This window comes from Peromyscus leucopus, chromosome 17, assembly GCF_004664715.2.
Source record: "Peromyscus leucopus breed LL Stock chromosome 17, UCI_PerLeu_2.1, whole genome shotgun sequence".
NCBI lineage: Eukaryota > Metazoa > Chordata > Mammalia > Rodentia > Cricetidae > Peromyscus > Peromyscus leucopus.
Genome location: NC_051077.1, coordinates 20,555,932 through 20,568,238, shown reverse-complemented (window position 1 = coordinate 20,568,238; position 12,307 = coordinate 20,555,932). Strand labels below are relative to the sequence as shown.

General features: G+C 45.5%; 1 protein-coding gene across 1 annotated transcript in view; it reads right to left on the bottom strand.

The window, feature by feature from the left end:
• Positions 1 to 1,268: 1,268 nt before the first annotated feature.
• Positions 1,269 to 12,307, bottom strand: part of Gsr (glutathione-disulfide reductase) — a 42,683-nt gene continuing 31,644 nt past the window's right edge. Inside the window, 6 exon segments of the mRNA XM_028877187.1 lie at positions 1,269 to 2,304; positions 4,784 to 4,917; positions 6,098 to 6,229; positions 7,888 to 7,999; positions 11,926 to 12,011; positions 12,014 to 12,083. Coding sequence (XP_028733020.1) covers positions 2,155 to 2,304; positions 4,784 to 4,917; positions 6,098 to 6,229; positions 7,888 to 7,999; positions 11,926 to 12,011; positions 12,014 to 12,083 — 684 coding nt within the window. The 3' untranslated portion in view covers positions 1,269 to 2,154.

Genomic DNA, 12,307 nt, shown 5'->3' with positions numbered 1-12,307 from the left:
GGCTGAGGGGGGGAGACACTGCAGCCACCGCCAGGACAAGCAGCATGTAAAGACTCTGGTAAGCCACCAGCCACGTGGCAAGGCATAGATTTATAAAAATGGGTTAATTTAAGATAAAAGAACCGTTAGCAAGAAGCCTGCCACGGCCATACAGTTTATAAGTGATATAAGCGTCTGAGTAATTATTTTATAAGTGGATTGTGGGACTGCGGGGCTTGGGGAACCTAGAGAGAAGCCCTCCAGCAACAACCTAACACTGTGTAATCCGAATGGCAATGTCCCATTTGGGGAGATAGTTCCAATCTGGGCCTGATGTCCCAATTATTAACAGTACCCCCTCTACTCTTCCAGGTGTTCCCGAGCCACATAGCTGCTGTGGGCTTCACGGCCCTGTTCTTTGTCTGGCAATGTTTTCTCACATGCAGGGTATGGTGATATATGCCTATAGTCACAATATTTGGGGGGCTGAGGCAGAAGGATCGCAACTGTGGGGTCACCTTGGGCAACAAGGCATGACTGTGTAGGAGAAAAACAGCGAAGTTTTCTTTTTTCCAGACTAGAAGGTTGCTCAGAAGTGAACACCCTGTCTTCCCTTCATCCCCACCACAAATACATAACCTTGTCACTAACGCAGGGATTTTACTTGGTTGGCATTGGGTCTACCCAGAAGTCAGTGCCACAACTGGCTATGGCCACTCAGAAAGTCATCCAGGAAGCTTAATGGAAGAATCCGGCAGCACTGTATTGCTCGTGGAAACTACAAAAGACAAATTTGTTCACCCAGCTGCTAAAGACATCAGTAGGGTTATGAAAACTTCTCATGTAGCCCAGGCTGGCCTTTACCTCTCCAGGGCGCACCACCATACCTGGTCTAAGTGATTTTTTTCAGGTTGCTCTTCCACTGACATCTACCGGCTGAGGCTGTCTTTTATACCCTCCTTGGCACTTTACAAAGTTTTGTTAATTTTTGAAAAGATTTATTTACTTTATGTGCAGAAGGGTTTGGCCTGTGTGTATGTCTGCACACCACGTGTGTAGTGTCTGCAGAGGGCAGAAGAGGGGATCGAATTCCCTGGAACTGGAGATGTGCATGTCTGTGAGGCACCGTGTAGGTGCGGGGAACCAAACCGAGTCCTCCACAAGAGCGACAAGTGCTGAGCCGTCCTGTCCCTCCAGCCCCTCCGACACTTTAGAGAGCCTTTTCCCCCAACAGGTGATGGTGTCTGTTCTCCCAGGGAGAAAATTCTCAGAAAATAAACCGACAGCAATTAAGTTCATAATAAATTTTATAAGACAACGCAGCGGGTTTCCAAATTCTTGGAACAGTTCTCATAAAAAAAAATAAAATGACAAAACCACAGAACTACTGAAATGATTGACTGAACCATGCGTGCTCAGAAGGCAGGCCTCCTGGAGTGGCTCAGCCTACCCCTCCTGAAGGCACAATCATCTCCAGAATCTGCTCACAGATTTAACAGTCTCAGCTCTCCTAACTTCAAATGCACTTCATTTCATAAGAAAATAACACAAACCATTCTAAATCACTGAAAACAGAGCAAAGAATAAAATGAAGTTAGGTCACATCCTCAGGGCAGCTTTGCAATACACAGAACAAAAATAGCAGGTTCAACAACATACATATATTCTGTATACCTGCATATTTATAGATGGAGACTTACCATCATATAAAACTAATGAGCTAGGCCAGGAACGGCCATGCATTCCTATAATTCCAATGCTCGTGAGGCTATAGCTGGAGGATCTTAAGTTTGAGGCCACCCTGGGCTGTATAAAGAAACACTGTCAAAAAAAAAAAAAGGCAGCTGTATTCAGGTGCATTTACTTCACTGTACTTCATATACGTTTATACTTGAAATGAGGTTGAAACAGGAAAAACAGAACTAGCACAGGGATGTTAATAAGGAATTAAAAATATTAATTACTGTGAAATATTATCACATGAAAACCAACCCCAGATTAACAAAACAAATTTCTGATTAGATAAATAAGTTTTTTTTTTTTTTTTTTTCACTATCAGAAGATCCTGATTAAAATGAAGAAATATATAAAGCTGGAGCAGGAAGTAAACTTGATACATTGGTTCATCTCAGAGGTCTACTGGTCCGGCCGCTACCCAGACAAGTCCCTGGGCTCTCAGCGGAGTGTGACCAGCTCTTCTGAAGAGGTAGGGTGAATGGCAACCGTGTTGTCAAAGTCGGCCTTGGTGGCCCCCATTTTCACCGCCACAGCGAAGCCCTGGAGCATTTCATCACACCCAATTCCCTGCATGTGGATCCCGACCACCTGCGAGAACACAGAAATCAGGGACGTCAGATTTGTGTTAGTTACATACCATGGGGTAAACATGACAGCGCAGTGGTAGAACAGTCGGCTGGAAATGCATTCTTTCCTCCAGCAGCAGCAGCACCACCAATAAAACCACTCTAAAATTCTAATCCTACCTCTAATCCAAAGTCAGTGTAAGTAAACCTATGAGGCCCGTGCACGGCTCTGCTACAGTACCTCCTCCAGAGCACACTCCTGTCCCGTGCATTTCTCTTGGAACGTGACGTCTTGCTGGTGGATGAACTTAGGGTCTTGTTGTACAGCCTAGGCTGGCTTCCTGAGCACTGAGATCATGGCCTACACACCACTATGTCTGGTTTTCTTCTCTGCTTCTAAGAGCTAAGGCCATTAACCAGATAGCTACAGACCTGTGCCTTCCCATTCATTAACCAGATAGCTACAGACCTGTGCCTCCCCATTCATTAACCAGATAGCTAAAGACCCATGTCTTCCTGACCCAGTTCGTTCTGTCCCTTGCTTTCTAAGCACGAGTAGTTCCGTCAAGGGTCTACGACAGTCACAAGATTATGTATTTTGGGAGGGACTCTGCAAGTACAATTCAATCCCTGTTTCGGTTGCAAGAGCGGCAGGAACTCCTCAACTTCAGTTATGAAGGAACTTGGGAGCCCAGAGGCCAGAGTGAGACCCTGGGAAAACATGAAGAGATGAGCAGGGGTTGACTCAACTGATGTGGCAATCCTGGGCCACTGAGGACCGTACCAGGCTGTGAGCTGTGTCTTATTGCCACAAATCCCTCTCCTCTGCTGGTCTGAGGTGCCGCACAGACTATGTCTTGTGGCTTTGGGGGTTGAAGCCAATCAAATCACATATACAGGAGCTGGAGAGATGGCCCAGGGGTTAAGAGCACTGGCTGTTCTTCCAGAGGACCCGGGTTCAATTCCCAGCACCCACATGGCAGCTCACAACCTTCACACCAATGCATATAAAGTTAAAAAGACAGAAAAAAAAAATCACATACACAGATTGTAATTATTAAGAACAGAAGCTGAGCCGGGCAGTGGTGGCACACGCCTTTAATCCCAGCACTCGGGAGGCAGAGACAGCAGATCTCTGTGAGTTGGAGGCTAGCCTGGTCTACAGAGTGAGTTCCAGGAAAGGCACCAAAGCTACACAGAGAAACCCTGTCTCGAAAAACCAAAAAACAACAACAACAACAACAAAAACCCAGAAGCTGAAAACTAGGACTACAGCTAAATTTTTGAAATAAATTTTTATTTACGTTTATCTCACTGTGTGTGAGGGAGGGGCAGAGATAGAGCGCATGAGCATGCACAGGTGTGAGAGAGTGATCGGGTCACACGTGTGTGACTGAATGTCAGTGCAGGTCGGAGGAAAAACTCCCCATGAGTCATCCTGTGGGATCAGCGGGTCAACCTGAGGTCATCAGGCCTCAAAGCACCTCTACCTGCCGGGCCATCTCCTAACCTAATGTATATCTCATAACATCCCACTTCACTAGTAATGGCGGCACGTGCTTTGGATTTTACAACTTGGGAGGCTGAGGCACAAAGGTCAGGAAATACGAACCAGGCTATGTGGTAAGAGCCAGTGCCAAAAAAACCAAGCAAACCAAACACTTCCTGTAAACCACAGCCTTTATATACGACCAAGTTCCTCCTTACGATTTAATTCAGTGAGAAGAAACAGCTTAAGAAGTTGAGGACCCAAAACTAAACCTATTTCCTAAATTTTAAAATAAAACGCATCCAAATGCAGACCAAAACCATACCGGGAAACCACACAACACTCACTGAAGTGGCTACCTCGAACAAAACAGTGGTGAGGGTGTGGGAGAAATGGGAACATTTGGGGGGGGGGGGGGGGGGGGGGCAGAAAAACCTGCAAAACACCAAAACCCATTTGGATGATCTTCAGAAAACTAAGCCAAGAGACAGTCACTTTCAAAACCACAGGTGACTAACTTCTGAGTTATTGTTTTATTATGCTAGGTTTTAAATCATCGTCTCTTAAAACACATTTACCACTGTATTTTTTTAAGGATTTATTTCATTTTCATTTATGTTTACGTGTGTGTCTCTGTAATTCTGTACACACGTGTGGGGGTGCCCTCAGAGGCCAGGTAAAGGTTCTGGATCCCCTTAGAGCTAAGTTACAGGTGGTTGAGAGCCACCTGACTGAGGTGGGTGCTAGGAACCAGACCCAGTTCTCTGTGAGAGCAGCCAGTGCTCCGGACCACTGGGTCATCTTTCCAGGATTCCTGAGCTTCCTGTCTGTTCTGGGTGAGTGGTCAACGACAAGCTTCTATTTTTCCTCCCAATTTTTCTTTTCATCTTTAAGACAGCCATTCTTTTTACGCAATGCTGAGACTGAAACTCAATTTTGAAAAAGGAACAGAGTCTTGTTTCTAATAAAAGAGTCCCGATATGCATCTAAGAGACAACATTTTCCCCAGTACCTTTTCCTCTTGGTTAGCACAGACCATTTTCATCACGCATTTTGTCTTCCTTGTAGTCACAGCATGATACATTGGGGTAAAGGCAGTTGAGTAGATTTTCACATTATCTTTTCCGTATTTATGAATGGCCTCATCTATAACACACATTAAAAAAGCATCAATCAAAGCCAGGAGGTGGTGATGCACACCTTTAATCCCAGCACTCGGGAGGCAGAGCCAGGTAGATCTCTGTGAGTTCGAGGCCAGCCTGGTCTACAAAGCGAGATCCAGGACAGGGCAGCCACCAAAACTACACAGAGAAACCCTGTCTCGAAAAACAAACAAACCAAAAAAAGCATCAATCAAAAGCTAAACTATCCCACAGGCTATGAGAGGGTACGGTCCAGAAATACACCTGGATGAAACTGTCCAGAAACAGGAATATACCTGAATCAAACAAGAAAGAAGCCGCCAACTGTACCAAAGGAAGGGGCGGTCTACAAAACCAATGTCCACGTCCCATCACACACAGAATGGCTGAGGAATGTGTGTCTGATTGAATGAGACCCAACTGTTTGCAATGAATTGTACTGAACTGAGCTTTGGACTGTGGGTGGGGAACTGTGTTCCAAATGATATTTGAGATAGATGCTAAATTTGCATAAAACCTAAAGTTTACACAATATTTATTAATTGAAGTTTTTCCCCTCTTAAACTACTGTTTATGTAAATGAAGATCCCTGTTCTTAAAACATAAGATGCAAGGTGTATATGCAGCGGTGATCCTCAGTTTTCCTAATGCTGTGACCCTTAAATACAGTTCCTCCTGTTGCGGTGACCCCAACCATAAGATGATTTCATTGCTACTTCATAACTGCAATTTTGCTATTGTTATGAATCATAATGTAAATGTCTAGTATTTCTGGTTGTCTTAGGTGACCCCTGTGAAAGGGTCGTTCAACCCTCAAAGGAGTTAAGACCCACGGGCTAAGCACCACCGGTATTTAGGGTGCAAAAATGATAAGCAGAAAAAGTATGGACACAGAAGAGTCCTCTGTATGCTTTTTGGCTACTTTTAACTTATATAGATAAAAAAATCGAGAGAGAGAGGAGAGAGAGAGAGAGAGAGAGAGAGAGAGAGAGAGAGAGAGAGAGAGAGAGAACAGAAACAGAGACACATTTGGGCAGCAGGAGCCACACCCTCCAAGTACTCACTGCCTGAAAACTATGACTCCAGACTAAACAAAAGGGTTAGTGTAACTTGGGACACCGTTATTTTGGCTGATCAAAGTCTTGAGAAGGAACCACACATGACCTTCCTTTTAAAACACCCACCTTCAGTGAGCCCCACTGTCCCAATGGGGGGGTGGCTGAAGACCACGGTAGGGATGTTGTCATAGTCTAACTTGGAGTCTTCTTTGCATTCAAAAAGCCTGTGGGCCAGCTTCCGGCCAGCAGCTATCGCAACTACAAGGACACAAAAACCAGTGTTCGTTTTGTTGATCTTAACACGGCAGCACCGTGCTAACAGCCGTTTGCGGATCTGGCAGAGCTCCGACCGGGCTTTATGCCAACGTTCATCATCGTTTCTACTTCGACATCACGAGAACCTAGCACGGCCATCGTGAACAATCCAAAACGACTGGCTTAGTAACTGTGCATTCTGTCAGGAGGAAAAGTGACCTGCGCCTAAGTTCCCCGTCACCTGGAAGCTCATCTGCTGAATGAGGACGTGAGCTTCCTGGTAGGGTATTTATGGAACAAGCCACAGTTTGGCACGTTTTTATTTCTACTTCATAAGATTCTTTTAAACTAAAAAGCTGTTTTAAACTAAAAAGCTGTCAGCCTGTTTTTTATTCCTATGTCTTCCCCTCAAACAGCCTGAGTCCAGAAAAAAGCATTGGTTATTAATTTACTGATACAAAATTATTCCACAAGACAAGCTAAGCAGACCTGTGTCAGATGACCCAAGGTTGTTTTTCAAAGTCCTGTCAAAGGACATAAAATTTCAGTTAAAACGACTACGTTCAAGAGATCTATTACACAGCGTGGTAACTATTGTTAATATAAGCATATAATTAAGTACACAATGTATTGTTTACTTAAAAATTGTTGAGAGTAGCTGGGCAGTGATGGCACACACTTTAATCTCTTCACTTGGGAGGCAGAGGCAGGCAGATCTCTGAGTTCGAGGCCAGCCTGGGCTACAGAGCGAGTTCCTGAAGTAAGAGTGGGTCGAGGTACAGCAATGAGGACAAGGACATCAGAGCTGGTGGCACCAAGACCACTTACTCATCCAACAATGCCAACTGTCTAAACACATCTTCAGAAGGGAACCTATAGAAAGTCTTTTTTTTAAAGATGTATTTATTTATTTTGTATACAATATATATTGTATTGTTTATTATGTATACAATGTTCTGCCTGCATGTATGTCTACAGGCTAGAAGAGGGTACCAGATCTCATTACAGATGGTTGTGAGCCACCATGTGGTTGCTGGGAATTGAACTCAGGACCTCTGGAAGAGCAGTTGGTGCTCTTAACCTCTGAGCCATCGCTCCAGCCCAGGAACAGTCTTCTTGATGTTGAATTCAGGATTGGCTAATGTGTTTGTGATGGTTGATCCTTATCATCAATCAGCTAAGAGACACGGCCCTGGATGTATCTATGAGGACTTTTCCAGAGGGGTGTAACGGAGAGAGGACCTGCCCTGGACATGGGGAGCACCACTCCCTGGGCTGGCATCCTGGACTAGACAAAAAGGGCAAAGCGAGCTGAGCACTGGCACCTGCTTCTCTCTGCTTCCTGGACACAGACACCACGTGACCAGCAGCCTCCTGTTCCCGCTGCTGCCAAGCCCGCCTACTATGATGGACTGGGAATCCCTCAAACTGGGAGCCAAGAGAAGCCCTTCCTTCCTTCAGTGGCTCTCGTCAGCAACAGAGTCTTCTACGGAATCAAGAATTTTATTCAGAAAATGTGAGGTAACGTGCCTACATCTACTTCAATGCCATTTTGTGACAAAGACAAATGCTTTTAATTTTGCTGAAGAATTTAACTGTGACAAGCTAGGCAGCTTTAATAACACACAGGCTCCTCTTCCCAAGAAAGAAAGAAGCATTACCTGGGGTGAGAAGCGCTCTCCCACAGACATCTCCCACAGCATAAATGCCTCTGACACTGGTATTCTGGAATTCGTCTACGATGATATGGCCTTTTTCATCCGTCTGAATCCCCTAGAACCACAAGGGAACATCTGGTCAATACCGGGGCCTTCTATCCTGGTACGTCAAACCTTGACATCAGCTGCATTTCACATCTGCACCTCCAAAAGGCCACGACACTTAACAGCAACATGTAAATCACTTCAAGCTGACATGTTCCATAGCTTCCTTATTATAAAAACAAAAAACAAAAACTGTTTTACCAACTATTGAGGTGCTTTAATGGGACAGGACCGATCCAGTATGCAGGAAATGAAAGGGAGACAGAGACAGACAGACAGACAGACAGACACAAAGAGAGAGAGAAGGCTATCAGACATACTGATACCCTGTGGGGGTTCCTCTGAAACAATGCTTATCAATGTTCCAGAACGTACTTGGAGGGCAGCTAATGTACTGCTCACTGGCTAGTATTGTGTCAACTTTACAAATGCTAGGGACCTTTGGGGAGAGAGGCGCTCAACTGAGAAAATGTTCCCACCAGACTGGCAAGCCCATAGGGCATTTTCTTGATTAATGAAGTGGGTGGTGCCATCCTAGGTAGGTGGTCCTGGATAATACAAGAAAGCAGGCTGAGCAAGCCACGAGGAGCAAGCCAGTAAGCAGCAACCCCCCCCCCCCGCCCCCCGTGGCTTCTACATGGGTTCCTGCCCTGACCTCTCTGGATGAGGGACTACAAATTACAAACCAATTCCTCCCCAAATTACTTTTGGTCATGGTGGTTTTTTTTTTTGTTTGTTTGTTTGTTTCGAGACAGGGTTTCTCTGTGTAGCTTTGCGCCTGTCCTGGACCTCGCTTTGTAGCCCAGGCTGGCCTTGAATTCACAGAGATCCATCTGCCTCTGCCTCCCGAGTGCTGGGATTAAAGGCGTGCGCCACCAACGCCCCAGCTGGTCATGGTGTTTTATCACAGCAATAGAAACCCAAATAAAACAGTCATCTAGAGGGTCACAGACCAAAACACTGAAGGCATTTTTTTTCAAGTTACCATTTTTTTTTTTTTTTTTAAAATCTAAGCCAAGTTTGCATTCTACTCCAAAATATGCTATTCGGCACAACCAAATCCACTTCCTTTACGGGGAGTCGTCCTTCCTAGGATGCGTTGTTCTGTTTATATTGCGGTCTTGCAGATCTGAGAGACACAACGTTCCAGTGTGTGAAGAGGAGACAGCACAGTGGCTTCTGCAGAGAAGCACAGTGATGAGGAACAGTCACCGAGTTCGAGGACAGCCTGGTCTACGTCGCCAGTTCCGGGCCAGCCATGGCTACACAGTGAGACCCAGCCTCAATAATAAAGAAATAAATGTAGTTATATATTCACGTATATGAATACATGTATGTGAGTACGATCTTTGGAGCTGAGATGTGGCTCCATGGCAGAGCACACGCTTAGCATGTATCAGCCCATGGCGCTGACTCCCAGCATGAGGCGGCCAGACACACTTGGCTTGAATCCCAGCTCTGTCACTCACTGGTTAAGAAATTTCATACACGTAACCATTTAGCTATAGATATTTGAGCTTCTACTGCAAGCTTAGCTTGGCCACTAAAACACAGACAGGGGAGTTGGACAGACTTCCTAGTCCATAGTTACCAGCCTGGTGAATTATCTATTAATCCCGTTTCTTAGTTTCCTCGAGCTTCGGTTACTGGCAAGATTTACGAGGTGAGTAATGCCCTGGCACAACCTGGCACACGGCGGTCATTCAGTCTGCATTACAACAGACCTATCTTAACTTTTGGTAAGGTGAGAATCAACCTTCTTTTCTTGGCCTCATTATTTAAAAATTCAGGAAATAATGAGCTGGGCAAACAGGTTGGTAGAGTACTTGTGAATTAATGAGCTAGGGAAATAGGTTAGCTGGTAGAGCACTTGTGAATTAATGAGCTGGGGAAATAGGTTAGCTGGTAGAGCATGCTCGAAGCCTTGGGTTTGATCCCCAGTATTAGTGTGTGTCTGTAATCCCGGTACTTGGGAGGTAGAGTCAGGAGGCTAAGAAATTCAAAGCTGGAGATAGGAAGATGGATCCGTGGGTGAGGAGCTTTGCTGGGCAAACAGGAAGACCTGGGTTCAATCCCCAACACCTACAGGAAAGCCAGGTGTAGCGGGAGTCACAGAGCTGGGGAGGCAGAGACACGATGATCCCCAGGGCCGCTAACCAGCCAGTCTAGCCCAACTGGCAAGCTGTATGTTCAATGAGAGACTCTCAAAAAAATGAGATAGAGAGCAATCGAGGAAGACACCAGTGTCAGTCTCTGGCCACGACATGCAAAGCACACATGCATACATATACACATCAACACCTACACACAGATTCAACAAATAAGGATGGGAAATGGGAGGGGAGAGGAGGGGTGAGGTCAGCAGAGGGGCGTGAATTAAACACAGTACGACCATGCACTCCTATGAAAATGCTACAATGGAACTCATTACTTAGTTTGCCGAAAAGCAATTTTTAAAAGTCAGCAAATAAAAGAGGAGTAGGAGGCAGAGAGAGATTCACCAACAGGGCTGAGAGGATGGCTCAGTGGTAAAATCACTTGCTGACAAGCCTGAGGACCCGAAGTTCAACCCCCAGGACCCACAAGGTGGGAGGAAAGAATGGAGCTCTGGCCTCCCACAGGCGCTAGAGCACAGACATACCCTCTCACAAATAAATAAACACAAGAAAAAAAAAATCAGCAAAATATAGTTGACCACTGGACTTACGAACATTCCATCTGCACAAACGCAAGTTACCAATTAGAGACGAAAGGTTCAGGGATTAGTTTTAATATTATGAATAGTGAGTTCTAATTAAATTTCACTGAAGACTGAAAACAAGGCAGCCCCCTCCTTAGGTATTTTATTCATTAAAATGTTGAAGGCTCCAGGCACAGGGCTCATGACTGGAATCCCGGCACTTGGAGAGTGGAGGCAGGGGGATCAGAAATTCAAGGTCATTTTCAGTTCCCTATTGAAAATGAGGCTAGCCTGGACTACAAAAGATCCTGTCTCACTGGGCGGTGGTGGCGCACCCCTTTAATCTCAACACTCGGGAGGTGGAGGCAGGCGGATCTTTGTGAGTTCGAAGCCAGCCTGGACTACAGAGTGAGTTCCAGGAAAGGCGGAAAGCTACACAGAGAAACCCTGTCTCGGAAAAACAAACAAACAAACAAACAAAAGATCCTGTTTCAAAAGACCAACAAACAAATAAATACAGGGACTGATAGTGCAGATCTCTAACTCCAGCTACCTGGAAGACTGAAGAAGGAAAACTACAAGGCCAGTCTGGGCTACAGACTGAGTTCAGGGCTAGCCCAGGTAACTTAGTGAGACCATGTCTTAAAAAAAAAAAAAGAAAAGAAAAGAAAAAAGAGGGCTAAGACTACAGTCAGCGGTAGAGTACTTGGCTAGCATGTGTGCGTGGGAGACTCTAAATTCAATTCATACCACTGCTGCCAAAAATGAAAATGGGCTGGAGAGATGGCTCAGAGGTTAAGAGCACTGACTGCTCTTCCAGAGGTCCTGAGTTCAATTCCCAGCAACCACATGGTGGCTCACAACCATCTGTAATGGGATCTGGTGCCCTCTTCTGGCCTGCAGTCATATATGCTGTATACATAATAAATATATAAATCTTTAAAAAAAAAAAAAGAACAGAAAAGAAGGGGGGGAAGGAGAGAAAATGGAGGACACAGGAAGTGGGAGGGAAGGTGTGGTAGGGCAGTGCACACCCATAATCCTAACATTTAGAAGTCTGCAAAGAAGGAGCGAATCAGGAAATGGCTGGACAATCCGGACCAGAACCCTCCAATCTAACAAGACCCTGATCTGGAGAAATAGTCCAAAGCAGCAGGGTTTCACGACGAAGCACACGGATGGACGGGTGTGAAAAAGGGCACGGGACTACTGGCAGATGGAAGACTAACTCCACAGGGTGGACCGGGTCGGCGTACCACTTTATTTAGATTCAGGCCCCTAGAATTTGGGTCCCGTCCGATGGCCCAGAGCAGGCAGTCAACATCTGGAATCACGGTCGTGGTGGTTTCCTACTAGGAACTGCAGTAACCACTTGGAGTTCCAAGCCAGATGGTGTCTTTTTTACTTCCTTAACCTATTAAAAAAAAAAAAAAGTTAAGTACGTATGGGAGGAAAGGGGCGAAGACAGTACGAAAGCAAAGATTTTCTTCCAGTACTGGGGACTGAACCTAGAACTCAAGGCAGGCAAGCACTCAACCACTGAGCTACATCCTTGTCCTCTTTTGGGGGGGCAGGAGTCTCACTAAATTATCCAGTCTGGGCTTAAGCTTACTCTGCCGTTCAGACAGACCTTGAATT